Here is a 27,652-nt window from a genome sequence, read left to right as displayed (position 1 = left end):
ACTCACACAAGAACTTCGCAGTGGGTCACCCATCATAGGATTGCTCTCGCGCGAACTTGCTTAAATTCGGAGTTCCGATGGAACCCGAAGCCAGTGAGCTCCCAAAAGACATCCTGCTAGGTAGAGATGGGAATATACATATAAGGCTTACAAAATCCTCACCCCTGGACGATGTGAGATCTTACAAGCGGTATACATCACTAAAAGATGTAAAAAAGAACATTTTTTTACGAAGATGGATAATTTATATTCGTCCCCTCAAGTTATCATGTTTTCATAAAATCCTCTCATGTTTGAAACATAATACTAACACATCTTGAGGTTCTAATTTACTTTCACATAACCCCTTTAGGGCTGACATCACCTTGAAATATTTTCTTAAAGACAAATTTTCCCTCATTTTCAATTACTTTAAAAAATAAAATAAAAAAACCTTTTTAAAAATCAATATAGGGTTTAGGCCTCCCCTCTGCATTCACCACGACATAATGGAAATTCTTAACATGCTTTACCAACTCCCTCGCCGTCCTCACAAGAAGCCACTCATTTATTTTAGTTTTTCGATCAATCAGCCTCTCCACAAGTTTGGCCTCACTTACCGCCATAAAAAATATGAAAACCGCCAAATTCCCAAGAACCTTCCTCACGAAATGCAAGTTGTCGTTGGAAACCTTGAACTTTTTAATGCCGAATTTCGGAGAACATCCGAGTTCATGGTAGAGGAAGAAAGATTATGATATTTCTTTAATTTGTTTTTATTGTTTAATGTAAGATTAATTTGGATTTTTATTCTACTTATTCAAATGATTTTTCATTTAAAAAAATTAATTAATAATGAGGGCAACTTTGTCTGAAACGGGTTATGTGAAAGTGGACTAAAACCTCAAGGGGTATTAGTGTTATGTTTCAAACGTGAGGGAGTTTTGATTTACAAAGAAGTTAAAGAAAAAAAAATAGATTTGCATATGCTAAAATTTATGTAGTAGATAGATTGAATCACACTCATTAACGGCAATAAATGCATATGGAAATATATTGTAAGTGGTCAGCAAAAGTGCACATTTTCATATAAAGTCATCTTCAACCAAGGGCATTTTAGCAAGGCATTTTAGTCAAAATTATCTCCAAGATTTGCAAAACTCCTCATTTTGGTCCTTCTGTAAGCATTTTGTTAAATCAGGACCAAAATGACAAAAATGTTCTCAATTTAATGAACATGAGCCAAAATGATATGACAAAAATTTAGGGTATTTTTACCATTTTATATTTATTTAATGGAAATTTTTCACAGAAGAATCAAAATGATTAATGATGGACAAACTCATGGACCACTTCTATTGATTTCAAATCTCAAAAACCAAAATGAATAGTTTTGTTAATCTCATAGACCATTTTAACTAAAAAGTTTTTAAATATTTGGCCCAAAATTAAACAAAAAGGTCTCCAACCAAAGGGCATTTGCAAATGAGGTTTCTTGCCGGATCCTCATGTTCAACTTAGATTAGCAAGCAAGAATCCATTAAGAACAAGAAAACTTCAAAGAACCAAAGAAATCACATGGCATGATGTATGCATATCAGTTTCTTCATTCATTCACATGTCCACCAAGTTAAGCATGATGTGCACTATAACCTTGATCAAATAATTCATAAGCAGCCCTAATGGTGATCAAACATTAAGATTAACAAACAACTTATACTATAAAATCAGTGAATGAAACAAGAATACATATTAGTAATTTGAATACTTTAACTTAATAGCATAGAGTAAGTTCGCAAGGCTACATCGAATTCCCCAGCTATGAACTTAATTACACAACATGAATACAAAATATATAAATATCAAGAACAACCAAGAAGAGTGCTTTGAATGATATTATATTCTTCTCAATAAGAGGTACTTATAGGCTTACAACCCTAACATAAATGGAAAGAGAACTAATTACAAGTGATTACATGAGAATACACGGAATTACAATCAATTAGGGATCCTACCTAAAATACAAAAAAGTCAACACTCCCCCTTAAGTTGGTGCATATATGTCTCTTATACCCAACTTGTGTAAGAAACTTGAAAACTTGTGACTTGAAACAGCTTTTGTGAGGATATATGCCAACTGATCTTCTGTTCTTATCGCCGATACTTCAATTATTTTCCCTTCCAATTTTTCTTTGATGAAAAACCGATCAACTTCAACATGCTTTGTTCTATCATGTTGTACCGAATTATGTGCGATGTCACGGGCAGCTTTATTATCACAAATAATTTCATGGGCTAATCATGTTATATACCCAAATCGCTTAATAGAAATTTAAGCCACAAAATTTCACAAATTCCCAAAGCCATACCTCTGTATTCGGCTTCTGCACTGGAACGGGCAACCACATTCTGTTTCTTACTTCTCCATGTAACCAAGTTACCCCCAACAAACGTAAAGTAACCTGATGTTAAACGCCTATCGTCAATTGAACCTGCCCAGTCTGCATCAGTATAACTTTCAACGCTAAAGTGATTATTCCTTTTAAACAAAATTCCTTTGCTCGGACTTCCCTTCAAATATCGCAATATTCTCATCACGGCATTCATATGTTGTTCTCCAGGATCATGCACGTATTGACTCACTACACTTAAGGCATAAGCAAGGTCCAGTCTTGTGTGTGCCAAATACATCAAACGGCCTACTAACCTTTGGTATCTTTCTTTGTCAACTGGTACTTGATTAGAATCAACACTCAGTTTCAATCTTTCTTCTAATGGTGTAGCTACTGGCTGACAAGATGACATGCCAGTTTCGTGCAACAAATCAATAATATACTTCCTTTGAGACAAGAAATTTCTAGAACTACTTCTCGACACCTCAATCCCTAAAACATATTTCAGGGATCCAAGGTCTTTCATTTCAAATTCTGTAGACAGGTATCTTTACAAGGCCGCACGTTCTTCCGGATCATTACCTGTTACCACCATATCGTCTACATACACAAATAAGTGCAGTAAGCTTCCCATTCTATCTTTTCAGAAACAAAGTATGATCGGAGTTACTTTGTCTGTAACCAAATGCTCTCATAAATTTTGTGAATCTTCCAAACCATGCTCGAGGAGACTGCTTCAAGCCATACAAGGATTTCTTCAACCTGCACACCTTTCTTTTGTATTTATCTTGAGAATTACATCCAGGTGAAAGATCCATATAAATCTTTTATGTCAAATCTCCATGCAAAAAGGCATTCTTCACATCAAACTATTGTAAAGGCTAATCAAGATTTGCAGCCAAGGACAATAAAACACGAACGGTGTTGTCTTGGCCACATGAGCAAATGTATCTGTATAGTCAATTCCATATTTTTGGGTGTATCCTTTTACTACTAGTCTTGCCTTGAAGCGATTCACCATCCCATCAGCTTTATAGTTCACAGTATAAACCCATTTACATCCCACAGGTTTCTTATCAGCTGGCAAGTCCGTGATCTCCTAGGTAGCATTCTTTTTCAAAGACCTTAACTCTTCATTCATTGTTGCTTACCAACGTGGATCAGCTAAAGCTTCCTGCACACTGTTAGGAATAGATATAGTAGATAATTGATACACAAATGACTTATTTGATTCTGACAGGTGACTGGTCGACACATAATTAGTTAACGGGTATAGCACATTGGATTCAGGGTTAGGCTTATTCATTGGATACCTGGTTTTGTATTTAGGGTCAGCTTCATAAGTAGATTTAGAAATACCTCGGTTTACACGGTCAGGGAGACGACGTGGTAATGGTGCATCCGGGATTGAAGGCGATTGATTATGGTTATTAAGGCTCAAGGGCGGTGAAATCGATTGTGAGGTAGTTGGCGACACAGAGTTGTCTGCTATTGAGGAAACTGGCAGTGAACTATCAGGCGGAGATGAAGGCTATGAGTTATCTAGTGCAGTCAACTCGTTACTTTCAAAGTTTTCAACTTTGTTTCCATGTGAATGATCACCACTTGTCTCCAAGACATTACCACTTACCTCCAATTCATTCATACTATCTGTCTCCGGAATAGTATAGTCAAGAGTTTGAACTTCTGTTTGATTCTCCCCCTGAAGTGAAGACTCAGGACTGGCAAAGTACATATCATTTTCATGAAAGGCAACATCCATAATGACAAACAACTTTTTCGTCGGAGGGTGATAACAACGATATCCCTTCTGATTTGAGGCATACCCCACAAACACACACTATAAGGCCCGAGGTTCAAGTTTACTCCTCTGCTGTTTATGAAGATGAACGAAGGTTACACAGCCAAACACATGAGGTGGAAGATTAGGGACTGCAGGAGCATCAACGTGTGAGGAGAGAGCCTGGAGTGGTGTTTGAAAATCAACGGATCGGGATGGAACTCAATTAATGAGATACGCAGCTGAGGTGAGGGCTTATCCCCAATAGGATAACAGGAGATGAGCCTTAAGCAAAGAAGCACGAACAACCTCCAAAAGATGACGGTTCTTGCGTTCTGCAACCCCATTTTGTTGTGGAGTATATGGGCACGTGGTTTGATGAACAATGCCATGATGATCAAGAAAGGCACGAAGGTCAGAGTTAACATATTCACCGCCATTATCACTCCTGAGAACCTGTATGTGGGACTTATATTGTACTTGTACCATTTTATAAAACTGCTGAAACAAAGAAGGAACTTCACTTTTGAACTTCATCAAACATACCCAAGTCATACGTGTTCAATCATCAATAAAAGTAACGAACCAATGAGCACCACCAAACGTAGCAGTTTTAGATGGCCCCCAAACATCAGAATGAATTATCATAAATGGAACAGAACTTTTATTCATATTGGACGGAAATGAAGTACAATGACTTTTAGCCATTTCACAAACACCACATTTAAAGCTAGAAACATCATGCTTAACAAATAGGCTAGGAAACAACCTTCGTAAATAGTTGAAAGAAGCATGTCCAAGTCGACGATGCCATAACCAAACCCTCGAAGATTTATCCCTCTCCCCATAAGATCCTTCCATGGCAAGAGCTTGACTCAAATTTCGAGAACTGTTCGATGTCAGCTCCAAGTAGTAGAGCTTTCCCTTCCAAATACCATAACCAATCATCTTACGAGTCCGAATGTCCTTAAAAACACAAAAGGAATGCCAAAAAATAACAAGGCAATGTAGGGCAACAGTTATTTGAGCAACAGATAATAAATTATAGTCAAGGGAAGGAACAATAAGTACGGAGTCAAGATCCAGGGTATCAAAGAGAGAGACATCACCTTCCCCAATAATGGGGACAACATTACCATTGGCAACACTAACTATAGTATTGGTGGATGGTTTTAGGGTTTGGACCTGTCTAGAATCACAAGTCATATGTTCAGTAGCACCAAAATCAATTATCCATGTACTATTCATAACAGATGCAGAAATTTTTAAAGCCTTACCATCATTACCTGTATGGTTAGAATCTACCTTAGCTTCGGCAACTAATGCACACGACTTGAACCGGTCACGATTGGTCCCACAAGTGCGGCCTACCATTGCTCTAGGTGCACGTGAGTAACTAATTGATAAAGCCCAAGCCAAATAAATCAAGCCCAAGCTTCGCTGCAATCAAGATGGCCGAAGAAAGAAAAAAATATTGCCTAATTCAACCAGCCAAGTCTTCACTCACGTGGACTTTTGATTCCCCTTTTCCTTTTTTCTTTTGTTTTTTTCTTTTCTTCAACCAGCAAGCTTTCTTCTTTTTTCCTATTCTTCAGTCAAACACGATTCAGTCAGCAAGCTTTCTTCTTTCAAATTTTTTTCCTTCTTCCTTTCTTCAACTTTTCTTCTTCCTTCCTAAACAGCAGCGGTGGTATGGTGGTTCAAGAATCCAGGGAGGAGAATAGCAGCAATTCAAATCAGAATGGAGCAGCAGTGATGGTGGGTTCTTCGCGGCTGACAAAATACGAATCAAAGCTCGGTGTTGCAGCAGTGCAGCTGTAGGTCGGGGTTCGCTGTGGCTTAGTGGTTCAGACAACAATTCCTAGTTCGTGGGTCGTCAAACCTCGAGTCGGGTACGGTGCAACAACACAAGTTGTTTAGGCGACAATATATGCAATCCTTCATGGCTTCAGATCAAATCAGAAGCAAACAGGCCAATTGGTATGTCGTATCACACAACGGATAGTGAAACGATTCGACGAATTCGAGTCAGCAACGACGGCGTCGCTCGCTATTCGTTTCGAATTCAGAGAGGGTATCAATGACAACAGCGCTATCGCAGCTAGGGTTTTTTCCTCTCTTTTTTTCCGACCTAGCTCTGATGCCAAGAAGAGAATGCTTTGAATGATATTATATTCTTCTCAATAAAAGGTACTTATAGGTTTACAACCCTAACATAAATGGAAAGAGAACTAATTACAAGTGATTACATGAGAATACACGAAATTACAATCAATTAGGGATCCTACCTAAAATACAAAAAAGTCAACAAATTAAAGTTCATAGAAGAAATCCCCTTGAAGCAATTTTGATGTTGAACTAGGGATCCTCAAATCACATCCGCTAATTGTACATCGTGTGGTCAGAAATCATTGTAAATTTTTTTATTTAAAATTAAATATAAACAGTACCTGACGAAAATTGACCACACAATATACAATGAGCGAATTTGATTGAAAATTTTCTAAAATCTTCACAAAGAGGATCTGGCAAGGATGCGTAAAGCTCAATTCAACTTCTAGAATGGCCAAAAAATGTCAATCTCGGACACATGGGCATTTCCATTATTTGGAGCCCACAATTTGACGGCATGCTGAAGAGGTGATGCAACTATCAATAATTTTTTTTTGGGTAAAGTACAAAAAACTACCTCAACTATTAGTGTCACGACACTTTCATACCTCATCTTTTAAAATTGACAATGTCATACCTCATCTTACGAATTTGTGCCAATGTCATACCTCCGTCAGTTTTTCTGTTAATTTCTTAGTTAATTGCTGACATGGCTTGATTCGGGACCCACTTTCTATTAAAAAATTATTAAAAACTAAAAAAAAATCATTTAATATTTTTTAAATATTAAATATTAAAATAATAAAGAAAGGTTAAAAAAAAAACCAAACGAAACTTCCCCCATGCGCCCTATCTCTTCTCCCCCCATCTTCATCTCCCTTCATCTTCTTCCTACTACTGCAACCCAGAAAAAAACGGAAAAAAAAACAAAAAAAATAAAACAAAACTTTGTCCCTTACCCCTTACCCCCAGGCGCCCTCTCTCTTCTCCCCCATCTTCATCTTCTTTCCTCTTCTTCCCCCTATCTGCTGCAACCCAGACAGAAAAAAAAAAAAAACAAACAAACAAAACTCCCCCCCACCGCGCGCCCTCTATCTTCTCCCTCATCTTCTCCCTTCCTCTTCTTCCTACCTGTTGCAACCCAGAAAAAAAAAAAAAAAAAAAAAAAAAAAAAAAAAAAAAACTTTGTCCCTTCCCCCCCTCCCGCGCGCACCCTCTGTCTTCTCCCCCATCTTCATCTTCTTTCATCTTCTTCCCCTTATCTGCTGCAACCCAGAAAAAAGAAAAAAAAAACCAATTGTCTTCCCCCGCACCCACCCCCAGGCGCCCTCTCTCTTTACCCCCCATCTTCATCTTCTTTCCTCTTCTTCCCCTTATCTGTTGCAAGCCAAACAGAAAAAAAAAAAACAAACAAACAAACAAAACTCCCCCCCCCAGCGCGCCCTCTGTCTTCTCCCTCATCTTCTCCCTTTCTCTTCTTCCTACCTATTGCAACCCAGAAAAAAAAAAAAAAAACTAAACTTTGTCCCTTCTCCCCCCCCTCCCCGGTGCGCACCCTCTCTCTTCTCCCCCATCTTCATCTTTTTTCCTCTTTTTCCCCCTATCTGCTGCAACCCAGAAAAAAGAAATAAAAAAAAAACCAATTGTCTTCCCCCGCACCCACCCTCACCCACCCTCCACACACAACCTCGCACCCACCCTCTTCCCTCTTCTACACACCCCACTCCTTAAATCCACACCCATTCCCCCCATTTTCTCTACGCTCAGGTTCTCCACCCGTGGAATCGGCCTTGCGAACGGGATATGGGTTTTTTTTATTTTATTTTTATTTTTATGGGTTGCAGGTAGTGGGTGCGAGGGTGGGTGGGGAGGGTTTAGGGAAGTCAGGAAGGGGGAAGAAAGGGATGAGTTGCAGGGAAAGGGGGTTAAGGAAGATGAAGATAGGTTTTGTGGTTTTTTTTTTTTTTTTTTTTTCTGGGTTGCAGCAGATGGGGGGAAGAAGAGGAAAGAAGATGAAGATGGGGGGAGAAGAGAGAGGAGGGCGCGAAGAGGGTGGGGAAGGGACAAATTTTTTTTTTCGTTTCTTTTTTTCTGGGTTGCAACAGGAAGAAGAGAAAGGGGGATGAAGATGGGGGAGAAGAGAGAGGGCGCGGGGGGAAGTTTTGTTTGGTTTTTTTTTTAAATAACCTTCTTTATTATTTTAATATTTAAAAAATATTAAATGATTTTTTTTTAGTTTTTAATAATATATTTTTTAAATTTTTTTAATAGAAAGTGGGTCCAGAATCAAGCCACGTCAGCATTTAACTGAGAAATTAACAGAAAAACTGACGGAGGTATGACATTGGCACAAATTCGTAAGATGAGGTATGACATTGTCAATTTTAAAAGACGATGTATGAGACTGTCGTGACACCAATAGTTGGGATAGTTTTTTTTTTTAAAGCATGTAGGTGGATCCCACTGAAAAAAGTTTCTATCTCGTACCGTAAACGCCAAGCAATTGATCGGCTTCTTACTCATTAAACTAAAATGCTAAAACCACCTTTAACTCTTAGAGATAAAATTAAAAAACTTAAACAAAAAAAAAAAAAAAAACTATAATTCAGAATTTATCTTCTCCTCCAATACTTATAGCTTAAAATGTTAGTTCAAAATTATTAAATAATAATTTGAACCTAATTTTTTCGGTAACTTTAAAATTTATGTTGATTATTCTAATTTATTTTTATGAACATTTTCATCTAAAAATATTTAATTTCTGATAAGTAATTAAAAATCATACAAACACATAGGTATTTATAAATTTTTAAGTAAAATTTGATTTACATAATTTTCATAAATTATTTTACTATTAGATTTGATCTCATTTGATCACAAACGTTAGATTATAAGTAAAAAGAAAAAAAAAATGTGTGAAATACGATAGTTTGGTGGGCCCATAATATTTTAAGTCAGACTTAAAATCTAGCCTAAAGAAATATTTTATTTTAGCCCAATGGTTCGAGATGATTTGAAGGGTTTTATAGCTTATATTTTAAGTGACACACCCCGTCCCGAAGGAGGGCATGCTGGCCGTCACGTGAGAGTGACGTAACCATTTGCACAGTACGGAAGCTTTAAAGATACAATTTATAATTTGATACACCCGAAGGTGAGTCCTAATTTTGTCCAATCTGTCAGAACACCGTCGAATTCCTCGTAGTCACCACAGCTTTGTGATTCCTGAACCTGGAGGGGCGCAAAACCAAAATTGAGTGGGTCAGTAAAACAATTCTTTTCCAAATCCAAACATTTCTCAAAACGTTGTAACCCCTCTCCGTAAAACCTGTATACTTTCCCAGAAATGTAAAATATAAATATACATATATATTCTCAAACTTCATTTTTTTTACTATCTCAACATTTTTCTTTATCCATCATGCCATGCCATGTCTAATTCAACAGTTAAGTATGGATGCATCAACAATAATCATATCAGGTGCAAGAAAGTAATCAACCGGAGGCCCTCTAATAGCCCTGCACGGTTGAACCTAGAGCTCAAAATCTATCACTCTCACACTCTGCCGAAGTCACTCCGCGTGACCTGTCCGGCCTTCTGCACATAAGTTACGCTCTAGTGCTTCTCATAAATCATCTGTGCACATAATCTAAGGTCACCCACCAGTCGGAATCTCACTAACACTCTCGCGACTGGCCTGTCGTACCCACTCCGCGTGGACTGTACGACTAGCATCTACTTGGATCCAAGACGAGCGTGCGATGCGGTGAATACTATAAGCACTAAACTATGGTGCAGGATTTGAGCTCAATATACATCAACATCATCATAACAGAAATAAATACTCACATGTGCGTCCACCGCACCATTTCATACATATGCATCATAAATCAATTCTTACCCGTGCGTCCACCGCACCAATTCATGCATATGCATCATAAATCAATTCTTACCTATGCGTCCACCGCACTAATTCATACATATGCATCATATATTAATTCATGCATGGCATTTCAACTCACATTTCTATATACTTTTCATATCAATTCTATGCATGGTATTTCACTTCCCGTTTTTCCACATAACTCATATGCATTTCATTTTAAACATATTTTCATTTCAATTCAATTTCTGGGAAACGTCAAATATATATATATACGGAAAACAAAACTGCCCACTCACAGAATACATCGACGTCTCGTAAGTCCCTGAGCATCCCTTGGCCATGCCCGATGCCCGCATAAACCTCACCTATACAAGAGTAACCAATTTGACGTTATTTAACGCCTAACCCAAATCTTAGTTAATAACTCCTCATATATTGCTCAAATTGGGTATATGAATATACCACCGTGACCTACACAACCTCAGGATCATCCCCATATTTTTAAAATAATTTTTGGAGTCCTCACGCGCCCCCACGCGCCTGACGTGGCACGGACCTACGCGCCCCCACGCGCGGCCACGTGTCGTGTACACTGACGGCACAGTAAACGGCAGTTAGGGAATATTCCGTTAAATCCTAGCATATTCCGTTAATAATTAACGGCGTCAGTCAACGCCGTTAGCATATTCCGTCAAAACTGACGGAATATTCCCTGTCTTCTCCGGCGATTCGCCGGTCGCCGGCGACTGTTCGCCGGTTTCTGGAAAAATTTCAAACTTGCTATTCTCCTTCGTTTTTCATCCATTTTTCACGTATATTATACCAAATTGAAGCCCTAAACATCTACTATCACGTTGGACTAGTTTTAGGGTCTAAAAACAACGGGATCAAACTTTCAAAAATTCAAGAAATCGGCCTACCTTCGAACTAGGTGATCTCGACGTCCAATTCATGCCAACGAAGCACTCCGAGCTTCCTTGGGACTTCCTTAAGCTCACTGTGAGCTTGGTTTCACCTAAAACAAAGTCAATTCGAAGATCATGAACAGTGTTCTTCACGGGAACTTTGAAACTAGGGTTTTCCGAAGCAAAACTTATCTGAAATGGATACCATCGTGATCGTGGAGGTTCCAGGAGTTTGATGGTGGTCTTAACTCCGACGTTGGTGGAAGTTTAAGGTGGTTTTGTGGTGGTCCGTGTGAGTTCGAAGGAGAGGGAGAGAGAACTGAGAGTTTCGTGAGGGAGGAGAGAGAGACAGTATGCAGAAAATAGGGAGAGGATTGAGGGATGTGGGGATCCCTCGTGGTCCTTTTCCAATCCCCAACTCCAAACCACAAAATTTTAACCTAAAAATCTAAGTTCCATCCTTAATAAATTCCATTTTATTTTCAAAACTTAGGAACCTAGATAATTAACAACTTGAGCTTCTCATACTTAGTATTTCTTAAGGGCAATTTCGTCCATTCACAGCCACGAATGTAATATTTTGGAACGGGCTGTGACATTAAGCTTTATCCCATAGCTTCTCCAACCATTGGGGATAAAGCTTAAAAATTTAAGCTAGAAAATTTTAATACATAACCTAGAAATTGTTTTTCTCCTTTAACCATTATGACTTAAAATTTTAGTCCAAGATCATTAAATAATAATTTTTACCTAATTTTTTTTTCGGTAACATTTTTGAAAATAAAATTTATGTAGGTTATCTTAATTTATTTTTATGAACATTTTAATCTAAAAATAATTAAATTTCGATAAGTAATTAAAAATCATACAAATACATAGGTATTTATAAAGTTTTAAGTTAAATTTGATTTTACTAAGTGTCTTAAATCATTTTAGATGTTAGATTTAATTTTGGACCTTCAAATCTTTTGTTTACCATTACATTTAATTTCATTTGATCATAGCCGTCCTTTTTCATTAAAACTAAAGTTTTTTTTTTGGTTTTTCGTTAGTTTTTCTTAAATTATAAGTAAAAAAACAAAAATAAGTTTGAAATATGACAGTTTAGTGGGTCCAGAATAATTTAAATTAGACTTAAATTCTAGGAAAATCTAGCCAAAGATATATTTTCTCCTCCGGATTTATTTTAGTTCAATGGTTTGAGATGGTTTGGGGGTTTTAAAACTTATATTTTAAGCTTTATGCCATGGCTTGGAGATGGGATAAGGTAATTTGAAGGTTGGTTATGGCAGTAGCAGACTCAAAGGTATAATGCCGCGTGTGCCTTGTCTTTGTAACTCTACTGCTTTTGTTTTCCTCAACGATTCCTTAGCTACCTTTCGCTCTCGAGCTTTTCATCCAACCAAATTTACAAATACACGACTGCATCAGCTCGTTAAAGTCACTATCTTGAGGAGGCCTTCAATGTGTTCGACGAAATGCTTCAAAGGCGTCCTCTGCCTTCAGTTGTCCGTTTCAATCAAGTCATTTGTCAAGTTGCCAAGTTGCCAAGTTGCAACATTACTCGGAAGTCATCTCGTTGTATAACCAAATGGGGCCGTTGGAGATTCGTCCTAGACTCCTAATGTTTATGCTCTAACGATTACAATTAATTGCTTTTGCCATTTGAACTTTGGTTTGTCTGTCTTGGGAAACTTCTTCAAACTTGGTTTTGGACCGGATGTGGCCCAACTTCAACACCCTGACCCACGGCTTTCTTCTTCAAAATAAAGAGTGGCTGAGGCAGCAGGACTTTCCAATAAAAAGAAAACTAACGACAAGTTTCAAAAATATTTAGTTTTAATAAAAAAGAACAAATAAAAATGTAGTGAATAGTATCAGGAAAAAGAAAAAATATGGTTTTTCGTTAAAAATGAACAGTACTGGGAGTATTTCGTTAAAACTCCCTTCAATAAAATGATGGAGAGTGATAACTGTAAGCCCAATGTGATCTCGTTCAACCAAGGTTCTAAAAATCGCTAGGCGCTAGTCTGGCAGCGGGCAGGGGCCTAGCGCCTATGCGGCTAGGCAGATTTATGTAAATTTATTATATATCTTGTAAATAAGTGCCCATTTATACCTAAAAAAACTATACTTGTATGGATAATAAAATAATGATAAAATGCAAAAATAGAAGTAGAAGAATACACAAATTATATACATCCAAAAAGTTCAATATTTAAAAAACAGTAAGCATATAATCATAATGAGGAGGATTTAGATGATAGACTAAATTCTTCTTGTTCATAAATCATGATCTTTGTATTGGATTAGACATAAACTAAATTATTTAACCTTGTTGTATCTAGTTTATTTCTTTTCTTTGTATGTATCCCCTCAAAAGTGCTCCAATTCGTTTCACTATTGGATGAACTTGTAGTAAATCCATCATTTGCAAATTAGGTACACCATTTCAATAACTATACCACCATGAAACCAAAAAAGAAAAAAGCACACAATTAATAAAAAATATAAAAAAAAACCGCCTAGGGCCGCCTAGGTGCTGCCTAGCTCTCCACCTAAGAGTCGCCTAGCTTGCCTAGCTTCCCTAGCATGCCTAGCTTCCAGCCGATTTTTCCAAAACCCTTGCCCAAAATCGGGGCGGGGCTCCACCGCCTAGCGCCTAGGCAGCCGCTTAAGCCGATTTTTAGAACAATGCGTTCAACACACTAATAAAGGGATTTTGCATGAAAGGTAACAACTGGGCATCTATTCAGTTGCTTAGGAAGATGGAGGAAGGAGCTTGTAAGCCTAACATTGTTTCCTATAACATGACCATTGACAATCTTTGTAAAGATACTATGGTTGTTGATGCGATGAATCTTTTCTCCCAAATGATAGGTAAGGGAATTGCCCCCAACGTCGTTACCTATAACTCTTTGATTCATGGAGTTTGCAAATTAGGGGAGTGAAAAGAAGCTACTAGATTGTTGAATGAAATGGTGAGCTAAAATATCTTTCCAAATTTGCACACCTTCAACGTGTTGGTAGATACACTTTGTAAGGAGGGGCTCGTTGGGGAAGCAAAAATTGTAGTTGAAATGATGATCCAAAGAGATATTGAACGTAACACAGTTACGTACAATTCGCTTATGGATGGTTACTGCTTGCGAGGAGAAATGAAAGAGGCAAAAGAAGTCTTTGATCTAACGCTTAGCAAGGGCTCCACGGTTAATGCTCGTAGTTACAACATATTGATAAATGGCTTTTCCAACGTATTGTCAAATCCGGTTGGGAAGCAGGGCGTTCGTAACTTGCAGCTATACAGGCTTTGCCTAGTGGAAGGTTTTGTAATAGTTACTCCCTTTATTTAGATGAAAATTTTCAACCGTGGGATGTTGTTTCGGTTCTGTTTTTCTTTTTTCTTGATGATTTCGAAATCCAGTGCACAGTTTACAACATGGTGTACACAAACCGCTCCAAATCTGAATTCTGTGCCAGAAATTATTGATCCTTTGTGGGCTTTATATTGACTGCATATCGAGCGTATATATTGACTTAGTGGCATGCATCTCAATAGAAAATTGAAAGATTTATCATGAACCGTTAAGGAGAGACTCGAGTGTAGAAGTAAACGCTCTTAATAATCATTTAAGCTACAAGACTTTGCTTTATTAACAAGAGAAACGATAAACGCTCACCTTTTTTGTAGGTGTAAAAATCATCTCCTTTGTTATTTTTGTCGAACGATGCTATATTCTAAACTACTAATTAGAACTCGAGTGCAAGTCAATGACAAAGATATATAATAAAATGAACGTGCAGGAGTTCAACTATAGGTTCACTAGAAAAAGGAAAAAGAATAGGAAAGTCTATGGGTTTTTCTCCTTAGTCTATAGGTTTTTCTCTTACCTTGGGTTTTACCATAGCGAGGTTTTGTGAGTTTTACTTTTTATGCATTCTTCCGTTGATTTGAGACTCACATTCGCTCATTGTGCCGACAACTTCATCAACTATGCTTACTTCATCGCTGAAGACCCGATGCGCCATTTACTTAAGTATTTACACACTCAAGGGAGAGTGTTGCAATCTTATTAGATTAGGAATGTGATTGTGTAAATCCTAGTAGATATGAGAATGTATCTTATATTCTTATTAGGAGTAGATTACCTATTAAATATTGTAATCCTAAAAGGGTAACAAATTAACATTCCCTACTACTATAAATAAAGGCACAATGGGGTGGAATAGAACACACCTCACAATTACACATCTCTCTATTCTCTCTAATATTGCTGCATCTTTCTTTCTCTCTATGACCTCCATAATCGTTTAGTAAATTATGCCTACAATATTTAGCCTATTTTTTTGGGTAATTTTTTTAAAAATAAAATTTATGTTGATTATTCTAATTTATTTTTATGAACATTTTCATCTAAAAATATTTAATTTCCAATAAGTAATTAAAAATCATACAAACACGTAGGTATTTTTAAAGTTTTAATTGAAATTTGATTTTTATAATTTTCATAAATTATTTTATCATTAGATTTAATCTCATTTGATCACAGCCGTTAAATTATAAGTAAAAAACAACAACAAAAAATGTTTGAAATATGATAGCTTGGTGGGTCCAAAATAATTTTAAGCCAGACTTAAAATCTAGTCCAAAAATATATTTTATTTTAACCCAATGGTTGAAAATGGTTTGGAGGTTTTAAAGCTTATATTTTACGTTTTATCCCATAGATTGGAGATGGTCTATAAGACCATCTTCAACTCTTAGGGATAAGCTTAAAAATTTAAGCCAAAAAATTTTAAGACATAATCCAGAAATTGCTTTTCTTCTTCAACCGTTATGACTTAAAATTTTAGCATAAGATTATTAAATAATAATTTTTACCAATTTTGTTTTTTTCTGTAACATTTTTTAAAATAAAATTTATGTAGGTTATCTTAATTTATTTTTATGAGCATTTTAATCTAAAAATATTTAAATTCAGATATGTAATTAAAAATCATACAAATACATAGGTATTTATAAAGTTTTAAATTAAATTTGATTTAAATAAGTTTCTTAAATTATTTTAATGTTAGATTTAATTTTGGGCCGTCAAATCTTTTTTTTTTTTTTTACCCTTAGGTTTGATCTTCATTTGATAATAGTTGTTAGATTATAAATAAAATACAAAAATAAGGTTGAAATATGACAGCTTGGTGGGTTTCAGAATAATTTAAGCTAGACTTAAATTCTCTAGTCCAAAGATATATTTTCTCCACAGGATTATTTTTGTCCAATGGTTAGAGATGATTTGAAGGGTTTTAAACTTTATATTTTAAGTTTGATCCGGTGAGTTTGAGATGGTCTAAAGGTGATGCGGGCGACAACTGCTGCCCTTCCTTCTTCTTTGAAGGTTGGTTATGGCGGTAGCAGAAGAGGTATAATACCGCGTTGCCTTGTCTTGGTAACCCTACTGCTTTTGTTTTCCTCAACGATTCCTTAGCTACCCTTCACTCTCCAGCATTTCATCCAACCAAATCTACAAATATCCAACTGCATCAGCTTGTGAAAGTCAGTAATCAGGACTTCAATATGTTCGACGAAGGCGTCCCCTGCCTTCAGTTGTCCGTTTCAATCAAGTCATTTGTCTAGTTGCCAAGTTGCAACATGACTCGGAAGTCATCTCGTTGTATAACCAAATGGGGTCGTTGGAACCAGATGGGGTTTGGTTTGTCTGTCTTGGGAAACTTCTTCAAACTTGGTTTTGAACCGGATGTGGCCACCTTCAACACCCTGTCCCACGGCTTTCTTCTTCAAAATAAAGAGTGGCTGAGGCAGCAGGACTTTTCAATAAAGGGAAAATTAACGAAAAGTTCAGGAAAAACTGTTTAATGAAAAATGAAAACTAAAGGTGTAGTGAATATTACCAGAAAAAGGTAAAAATATAGTTTTTCGTTAAAGGTGAACAATACCGGAAATGTTTTATTAAAACTCCCTTCAATAAAATGATAGAGAGTGGTAACTGTAAGCCCAATGTGATCACGTTCAACACACTAATAAAGGGATTTTGCATGAAAGGTAACAACCTTGCATCTATTCAGTTGCTTAGGAAGATGGAGGAAGAAGCTTGTAAGCCTAACATTGTTTCCTATAACACGACCATCGACAGTCTTTGTAAAGATACCATGGTTGTTGATGCGATGAATCTTTTCTCCCAAATGATAGGTAAGGGAATTGCCCCCAACGTCGTTACCTATAACTCTTTGATTCATGGAGTTTCCAAATTAGGGGAGTGGAAAGAAGCTACTAGATTGTTGAATGAAATGGTGAGCAAAAATATCTTTCCAAATTTGCACACCTTCAACGTGTTAGTAGATACACTTTGTAAGGAGGGGCTAGTTGGGGAAGTAAAAATTGTGGTTGAAATGATGATCCAAAGAGATATTGAACGTAACACAGTTACGTACAATTCGCTTATGGATGGTTACTGCTTGCGACGAGAAATGAAAGAGGAAAAAGAAGTCTTTGATCTAACGCTTGGCAAGGGCTCCACGGTTAATGCTCGTAGTTACAACATATTGATAAATGGCTTTTCCAACGTATTGTCAAATCCAGTTGGGAAGCGCCTTGTCGTCCTGCAAATGCTGCTGGATTTCATCCGAATGATGTTTATTTAGATGAAGAATTTCAACCGTGGGATGTTGTTTCGGTTCTGTTTTTCTTTTTTCTTGATGATTTCGAAATCCAGTGCACAGTTTACAACATGGTGTACACAAACCGCTCCAAATCTGAATTTTGTGCCAGAAATTATTGATCCTTTGTGGGCTTTATATTGACTGCATATCGAGCGTACATATTGACTTAGTGGCATGCATCTCAATAGAAAATTGAAAGATTTATCATGAACCGCTAAGGAGAGACTCGAGTGTAGAAGTAAACGCTCTTAATAATCATTTAGCTACAAGACTTTGCTTTATTAACAAGAGAAACGATAAACGCTCACCCTTTTTGTAGGTGTAAAAATCATCTCCTTTGTTATTTTTGTCCAACGATGCTATATTCTAAACTACTAATTAGAACTCGAGTGCAAGTCAATGACAAAGGTATATAATAAAATGAACGTGCAGCAGTGCAACTATAGGTTCACTAGAAAAAGGAAAAAGAATAGGAAAGTCCATTATTTCTTAATGTTTGGATATACAGCAAATGTAAGAAACTAAAGGGGAAGAAATTATAGTTTTGATCATTTTTGTTTCTACATTCTCTGTATAAAACACATCCATTTACCAGGGAGTCTGAGAGAACCACCTGAAACTGTTTCTCTTGTTCTATTTTCTATTTAAGAACCAAACGACGACAAACAAAACATCAAGCAAAATATCACTCAAAATAAACTATAATCCGTAGAAGGAAGAGTATGAAAATGAAATTTTTACCGCCTTTGATATGGTGAAAGTCTGAAGTGGGATACGCGTACGCCCTTCCTCTCAGTCACCGATCATATGAACCACACGTGACGGATAGCTGGGAGAAGGAGGGTCTACGGAGCCATCCCCTGCCTGAACCTTTGCCTCATACAGTGTGGAATGGAACATGAATACGAAATAACAAGTTACACAAGATCCTTATGAATCTAAAACACACTCAAACCGCCACCCCCTTCTGTACAAAAGGAGAACTCAGAATGCTTCATCAAGTTCAATCAGCAAACTACCACAAAAGAAGTGTTTATCGAAGGAGATGCCAAACTCGTAGCATGTACTATTTTGGAACAGTTACCTACCCTCGGACTTCACCAGCTGCGAGAACACTTTACTCATAGAAACACCTGAAAGATCATCCACGCTTGAGACTTCAAATTGTGCAGCAGAGTCATTTGTATCAACGTTATTGAAGTTGTTAACTTGTGGGGATAGCTCGCCAATCATATTGGTACTATTTTCTTCCGCGTCGCCTGGAATCTCTGCCTCTTGAAGTTGAAGGGCATACTCTAGGTTCCACAACACATCTCCCATGGAGGGCCTGTCAACACCATAGTCGGCCAAGCACTTCTCGGCGGTTTCTCCAAATTTCCTCAGAGAATCTGGTCTGATTTTGCCTGCAAGAGTTGAGTCTATGATTTGCTCCAACTGCCCCTTCTTCTGCCATTTCATTGCCCATTCAGCCAAGTTCACCATTTCCCTCGGAAGAGACGGGTCTATAACAGGTCTTGCACAAAGAACCTCAAACAAAACCACCCCAAATGAATACACATCTGATTTCTCAGTCAGTTGTTGCCTTCTAAAATATTCAGGATCAAGGTATCCAAAACTCCCTTTCACTGCCGTGCTGACATGGGTTTGATCAATTTCAGGCCCCGTCTTAGAAAGCCCAAAATCAGCAACCTTGGCCATGAGGTTCTCATCAAGCAAGATGTTTGCGGATTTCACATCACGATGAATAACTGCTTTTGCATCACCAGTGTGAAGGTAGTGAAGTCCTCTAGCTGATCCAATGCATACTTCAAGCCTTTGTTTCCAACTTAAGCTGGGGTTACCTGAGCCATAGAGATGACCCTTCAGGGTTCCGTTCTCCATATATTCATATATCAGAATCATCTCATTCTTGTCATCACAATACCCAATCAATGAGACAAGGTGGCGGTGACGGAATTGAGATAGCATCTCAATTTCAGTCCTGAACTCTGCAAGCCCCTGTTGAGACCGTGGATTTCCCCTCTTGACAGCCACTTTGGTTCCATCGTTCAAGGTTCCTTTGTATACCTTCCCAAAACCACCGATTCCAATAACCCAGCTCTCATCAAAGTTACTCGTAGCCTCCTGTACTACCCCAAAAGGAAAACGATAGCTGTAGTTAGAAGCAGCACTAGCAGTTGTTCCATATGAGTATTTACTTCCCATGGTATGAGAATTGGTTCCGTTCATGGAAAAGGGAATCCAAGTCTTAGAATGGCCTTGGTCTGCCAGTCTCTTCCTTCTTCTGCACAGAACAAAGAGAACCCCAGCCAATGCCACTGCAATAAATGACCCAACGCTGGCACCCACAATTACTCCAACATTACTTTTCGAACCTGGATTCAAAGAAGAAACTGAGTTGGCTCCACTGAGGCTGCCTGCTGAATTGTTCATTTTCATAATCTCGAGCCCATTTAGAATGGCATTGGGATAAGCATTGTTTACAGCAGAGGGGCCAATACTAATACGCAGCTTATTTCTGACAGCGGACGCTGTAACAATGTCCAGATAATATGGCACAGCCAACTTATTAATTGCTGAAGAACTCAGATCGAGATCTGGAGCAACATTGGAAGAGTCAACGTAAACATTGAAGTACAGCTGATTGAGAGCTTTACTCACTACATCGCAAAAGTGAAATCGAACAAGGTATTGGAATCCTGGATCCACCGTGAACTCCCAGGTTACATTGAAATTGCTGTTGGGATTATTTGCTGAGTTCATCTCAGTGAGGGTTCCATAGACGGTTTGTGGAGCAATGTCTGCAGTTGCCAAACCTGCATCATACGTAACAGCTGCAATGTTGGAGAAATCTTTGGCAAGGTTCTCATTTACTAGAAAACTTTGATCAGGAACCCAAGTTCGCCACAGGGTATCATTCTCGAAAGACACTGTTGGTCCACCCATATTGACCCTCCAAGCTGTCTCCAGAGCCTGATTCGTCAAACCCTGGAATTTATCAGACGCAGTGCCGGCATCATCTGTTATGAGTTGGTCGGGTACTGAAACAACTTCTATCGCATTTAGGAATGCGAACGAATTGCTGGAAGGGGTGAAGGTGACAACAAGGCTATCTGAAGTCACATTCACCGAAAATTCCTTGAGAGAAGTGTTTTGAACACTGAAATCGGTAAGCAGCGCAAAGTTTTGGGCGGAAACAGAGAAATTGGCCTTGCTCAAATCATAACTACCAAATGTAAACGGATAGAAGTAAAGGCGGATCCAATGCCTACCGCTTTGGCTTATGGAAAAGGTGTACTTGGAGGATTCTGGGAAGATTCGCGCTGTCTGATACAGCGGCGAATCATCAAAAGAAGTGATTGATTTCAAAGAAACATTGGCGACAACATCTTTTGGGGATGAAAGATATTTGGAAGCCAAGTTATCCGCTAGAAAAACACGGTTACCCACTGTAGTATTGGTAAGCGATCCACAGTCTATAAGGTAATTGTCAGCAGGAACAAATCCACTACACAACAATCCCAAACACAATACAGAAAAAACCCAGATGAACAGATCAAATTTAAAACAACCCATCATCATAAAGTTGGGAAATTTAATGAGGAACCCAAGAAATTAGGGTTTCTTGAGCTCAATTGGGACCAAAAAGATCAGGGTTTTCAGACAGGAGTTCAACTAATTGATCAGAAACAGAAGCTTAATGGAAACCCAGAAACAGAATTGATTGGAGAAGTGAAAAGATGTCACCTTTTAGATCAAATGAGCTCCAAAACAAATCTGATACACTCTTGAGAGTTCAACAGCCGTTTTTTTTTTCTCTCTCTCTCTCTCTCTTTTTCTCTCTCTAAAATTATGGAAAATTTCAAATAATAGGAAGAACAGTTAAAGATTGTTTACAAATCTGGCAAAACACAAGCTGTTTTGATGCAGATGACAACCTTAGTTGGATACTGACAGGTCCAAAGATTCGTTTTGACATTAAACTATCCACGAAAACTACAAAATGTGTAACGGAGTCAAATCAAATGTGTACAGAAGTGAGTGAAAAGTTAGAATAATTAATTTATTAATTAATTAATTGAAAAACCGGCCAATGTTTTAGAAGTGCTGACCTTGTAATAGGTAGAAACTAGACTGACGAAAATCTATCTTGGAGAGAAGGTAAATTACAAACAGAAAGGTTAGTCGCCGATGTAACTCGACAGAAAAATGAGAAGTCATTTGGCACACTATTTATTTTTGTTGAAAACGGGGCATAAGCCCGAAAGGAAATGAAGTATTACATAAAAACATTACGAGATCTTAATTATATCTTCAATTAACAACTGATGACAAGAAGGAGGAATTTGCCCAAAAAAGATTGGACTCTAACTGTATGATAAACTCAAACCAATCAAATCATCAGCAACAAATTTTTTTTCAAGATAAATATGACAAATTTCACAAGACCAGTTTTGATGCATAAGGACACGACTTCAATGCTAAACTTTCCAGAAGGTGATTATCCACTTTTGCATGTAAAATCAACTATAATGCAAGTGCAGAATCCGATAAATGGACACGACATGATTAATATGTTACTTTATACTTACACCATTTATATATTTGATGTATTCGTTTCGAGTGATCTCTTATAAGTACAACCTTCGAATGATCTTTTCTAAGTATAACCTTTAAATAAACATTATAAAAAAAACAAATTCTCAAAAAAGGAGGATGATTGAAAATGCTCTTAAAATTAGAGAGATTTTTCTGTGTACTAGAAACACATTTTGATATACTAGTGTAAGAATACAATTTATTGAAAATTTTAATAAAAAAAATTAACTAATTGTATTATGACACTTAACATACGGTATACTATATCATTGTTTTGGGACACAAAAAAACTCAACTTGAGTGGAGGATTAGGTAAAGCTCCGACCAAAAAACAAAGTTGTAGAGAAGCTACGTGTAAGCACGCATAGAAATTATGGATCACCAAATTTGGTGTACGAGTGCTCAACCTTTTTAAAATAATCATACCATCAAGGTAGAGAAAATGGAAATCAACGTCACCTCTTTTGAATAATAAATATAAAATATGGTCACCTTATGAAGATGGCCTCAATGGCACTTGCCATTTTGCATGATGTCAAAATGTTGTAAATTGTATAAATTTTGACTTCTTATATTTTTACATTACTCGCAGACCTCACATCATTCACTTACTGTTATTTTATGTAGGGCGAGTTAGAAAAGTTTAGAAGAAGATTGATTACTTTCATCATCAATGTCAAGATATATTCACAACTTTGAGGTTGAAGGATTTATGAATATCACCTAACTGTTCCATTGATATAAATTTACATATAAATTTACACCGATATAGATTTACGTATAAATTTATAGATGACACACCAATAAAAAATGATGACAGCAAAACTCGAACCTTAATAAGACAACACACAAAATAGAGATATTATCAACTAAATCAACTCTCGTTAGGCTCTTATTTTATCTAAAACAATAGAAATTATACAATAATGCAAAGTCTGTTTTTTGAAATTATTAATCTCATAAACAAATTAAGAAAAACATCCAATAACGTGTATCCACATGGAAAAAATAAATAATCATATAACTTGTAGACCTCCTTAACATCAGCAGTCTACTTTGCTGTCATCCTAACATTTGACTTGAGTTTAAACTTTAAAGTAATGTGCTTTTCTTTTGTTTTTATTAATTTGAGATTAATTACATCACTTTATGTTTTTTCTTTAACAAACGATATTATTTACATTAGGGGAGTGAGCATGTGAGTTAAGCCTCATAATGAGCTAGTATTAATGTAGTTCAAATTCACCTTCGTGTGAGTTAAGCCTCACAATGAGCTAGTATTAATGTAGTTCAAATTCACCTTTGGCAAGAATAAAAATTAAGATTTCACACTTATAAGTGAAAATAAATATCATTAGATCGTAGTACCAAGTGGTTACACCATTGCATTAGCTGCAAAGATTTTTTGAAAGAGATATATTGCTTTTATCTGGTTAATTTTCAAATAAAAAAGTCATGGCAGTTGATATTTATTTTTTGTTTTTTGAGATTGATGTTATACGTTGCATCCTTCAATCCCTGATTGATGGCGAATGTTATACGTAGCATCATCCTTCAATCCTTGATTGATGGCTAATGTTATACGTAGCATCCTTCAATCCTTGATTGATGGCGACTAAAATTCAAGGAACAAGCTCAAAATCGATAGAAATTTAGTCGTTAGATTTTTGGTGAAAGATTTAAGAACCAAAATCGATAGTAAAAAATCTCTAGTGTATTGAAAACCAAGAGTCCAGTAGATTTTTTTTGCAAATAAACATGAAGATTGTATAACCTTTTGTTTTATTTTCGACCTTCTATTGACCGGAACGAATATCAAGGTTCAAGATAGTCACTCTTTTATACTCTGATAGTAAAATACATATATTATTTAAATTAGGGTATACTTCCATTTAACTTCTTGAACTATTATCCTAATTGAACTTGATTCTTGAACTATTTTTTGGGTACATGAACCCCTTGAAGTATTTGAAATTAGTCAATTAACCCTTCACTGTTATAGTCAATGAGATTTCATCTATTTTGTCATCAAATATTGTCACGACTTTACCCTCAAGAGTAAATCACGTGATGGTCACGTGCCAGTATTTGATGGCAAAATTGATGAAATTTCATTGAATCTGATGGTGAGGGGTCAGTTGACTAATTTCAAATACTTCAAGGGGTTCATGTACTAAAAAAATAGTTTAGAAGCTCAACTTCAACTATGGTAATAATTTATGAGATTTCACCCATCTTATGTTCGTTAATATTCGTTAATATTTGTTTATCTTAGGTCGAGAGTGGCCTGATGGACGCCAAGCTATGGCCAGCTAGCTCCAGCAGTGAAGGTGCTTCTTTTGGTTGGCAAACGGAAACCCTACCTGCTAATCAAAACCGTGTACGGTACGACGAGATACACACATAGAACAAAACTATCATCGCGATTATTCAAGGTCCAAGGGACGCGGCAATACTCCATAGGACGATATATATCTATATATGTGCCAATTGCCGGCATTTCATATGAGTTCAACGTTTCTTTCCCGGAACTTGTATTTTTGGCAATATTTTACGACCAATTTGTATTTGAAAAAACTTGTCTCTCCAATTTTGTTAAACAAAAGCAATAGTACTATACTATATTAAATACTAAGGAGTATTCCAAAATAATGGAAATGATGAAATTGTATTTGTGGTAACCAGAAGGACGATTAAACACGTAAACAAAGAGAGCGCAAACAAGCAAAAATGCCCTCCATTACACTAGCGAAGTGAGGAAGGCCACTTTAAACTATAATGTATACGCACTAATACACCTAATCATCTAACACTTGTACTTTCACTTAACCTTGGTTAATTTTTTTCAAAATTGAAAAAGGATAATTTAATATGAAAGTTAATCAAAGTTAGGTGAAATGACAAGTAACAGATGATTAGGTGTATGGTGAGCAAACACCATAATTTATGGTGGTGAGACAAAATGCTTTCAATGAAGAAAGGGTAATGCTAGAAAGACTAAATGAATATACTAAATTTTGTAAACGAAATGACATAGAGGTTGATAATTGAATTATTACTTAAGTATTGATTAACGTGCTTATTTCTTATTAGTGACACGTCATTTAGTTTGTAAATGTATTATACCTAGCATTACTTAGTGAGGAAAAGATTAGTTATTGGATTACTATACCTATAATCATGGCCTAATCATAGGCTATGATATCCAATGTGGTTAATCTAACATCTAATCTAATAAAATTATCATTTTACCAAAAAAAAGTCTTTCTCATTTATTATCTTATAATGGTGCCACTTGCTACACAGCATGAAGCGTGCACAAAAAAAAAAACAAAAAAACTTAGCCTATTCACTGAGACATTTCGTCAAACGCTTGGTGGGCTTCTTGTTGTCAACTAAACCCTGTTGCACACATGTCAACAAATAGCAGCATATGCCGAAGGAATTTGATAAGTGATATAGAGAGAATTTGTCAAGTTTTACACAACCTTTTGAGATATGCCTAACATTCATTACATCAAACATTTAGTAGGCACAAAAGAGACCCATACCAAACATTCGGAGGATTCTTAGAAGACCTTCGCATGTTTATTTTTCGGACATCATTATAATTGTATATACATTTCCTCCTTGAGAGAAGAATACAAAACAACCATTTAAAACTTAACTTTATCTTAACACAATTATCCGGGGTTTTATAAATAAAAACGAGACATCAAGGACGATGAGACTTATCCGTGAAATGGTGGAGAGAGGCTTCGTTGCAGATACGTCTACACAAAAATTGGTAGTTAATTTGTTGTCAAAAGATGATATAGATCCTGCTTTATTGCCATTGATAAGATGTTAATAATTATGAACATTGATAGGTGCATTATTTATCATATTTTCATGTTAATTATACCTAAGTTTTGTTAAGGAATTGATTATAAAATAGCCTTATTACTTTCCTTTTCTCAGTTTCAGCCAATCTGCGCACTTAGAACATTTTTGGTGTTAACTCGACTTTCCGGAGGAGTTTTGATGCATGGCCAATTGGAGAAGGAAGCTAAGAGGCTGAAGATCGTTATGTCCGAATTTCATAATTTTCCATGAAGCCAAATGTTCCAGTTTTCAAAGTTAATCCCACAGAAGTTGTTTTTCCTTCATAATTGCGCAGCTGTGAGAGAATGAAGATTTGGAGGCTTTCCCGATTTTTCCTAGTGGTGTGCGATATATGCTTGGAAAGATAAGAGATAAAGCTATGTTTCTCAGATTTTTACAGAGTTTTTCAGAAGATAAATCGACCGCAAAACTGGCGTGCAAGACATATGACGTGTTTCCCAAGTCAAGAAGGATTCTTTCCTAGTTTGTGTCATTAACTATTTAGGAGTTGTTTTGTTTTAGGAGAGTTTCTCCTAGACCTTTTTGGGTTTTTTCTAGTATAAATAAGGTCCCAAATCTCTCTCTAAGGATCCATCCACCCCCGCATATTCCGACATCACCCACACCGTACTACACCATTCACCATCTCCGCAATTCGTGAAGAATAGCTTAGGGATGTGCTTTGCCATGGATTCCGCTTTCTATCTTTCTTTTATTTTTATTTCTATGTGTAACTAAGTTTTTTTTCTAAGGTTTATGAAGAAACCATGACATGAATATTTGCGAAGTACTTTGTTAATTATTATCCGATTATATGTCATATTATATTCTTAATCTTTGTGGGTATTTTATTTTAGATTCGGATTTCTAATGACTGGTCACCTTTAGGAATTTTGCATCTAGATAGTTAGATAAATCTATGAGGATGACCAATCAATTAGGTTTATTGGAACTAAGGTTAAGAAGAGTAGACAAACTAGTGAGGAAGACCAATATCAAGCTAGTCCTACTTGGTTGGCATGATTCTTCTACGCTTAATGAGTTTTTATGTGTTGAATTGTATGCCTAACCAATAGGATATAATTATCATGTAGAAATATAAGAGTTGATGCCTAACCACAGATTAATTCATAACTTAGAAAGAACAACTTTTAACATTGGCGTGATAATTAGGCAGTAGTTGGCTCTAGGAAAGGTAAATAGGATTGTTGTTGGTGGATTCATAACCTTGGGCTTCCATTGTTTCTTAATTTCTCCTGTGTCGATTATTCATTTTAATTAATTGTCTTTTATTTTTCTTGTTAATTTTAGTTTTAATTAATTACTCAATTATTCAATTCAATCTATCCTTGTTTGTTTAATTAAGTCTAGCGTGATTAATCGGTTAAATTGGTGTTAAAGCAATCCTTGTAGGATCGATCTCGTATTTGCATATATTATTACAATTGATTCATGCGC

At 36.6% G+C, this 27,652-nt stretch overlaps 2 protein-coding genes across 2 annotated transcripts; one reads left to right on the top strand and one right to left on the bottom strand.

Annotated features, from left to right (window-relative positions):
* Window positions 1-17,041: 17,041 nt before the first annotated feature.
* Window positions 17,042-17,713, top strand: LOC126590214 (pentatricopeptide repeat-containing protein At1g63150-like). Its single transcript, XM_050255731.1, has one exon. It carries the CDS (start codon window positions 17,042-17,044, stop codon window positions 17,711-17,713), a length of 672 nt encoding a protein of 223 aa, XP_050111688.1.
* A 479-nt stretch (window positions 17,714-18,192) lies between these two features.
* LOC126590152 (receptor-like protein kinase HERK 1) lies at window positions 18,193-21,685 on the bottom strand. The gene has a single exon (XM_050255678.1). The coding sequence runs from the start codon at window positions 21,311-21,313 to the stop codon at window positions 18,812-18,814; it is 2,502 nt and encodes an 833-aa protein (XP_050111635.1). The 5' UTR covers window positions 21,314-21,685; the 3' UTR covers window positions 18,193-18,811.
* Window positions 21,686-27,652: the final 5,967 nt, after the last annotated feature.

The sequence above is a fragment of the Malus sylvestris genome, chromosome 11 (assembly GCF_916048215.2).
Source record: "Malus sylvestris chromosome 11, drMalSylv7.2, whole genome shotgun sequence".
Taxonomy (NCBI): Eukaryota; Viridiplantae; Streptophyta; class Magnoliopsida; order Rosales; family Rosaceae; genus Malus; species Malus sylvestris.
The sequence above is the reverse complement of the archived record's forward strand: the minus strand, read 5'-3'. Positions and strand labels throughout refer to the sequence as shown.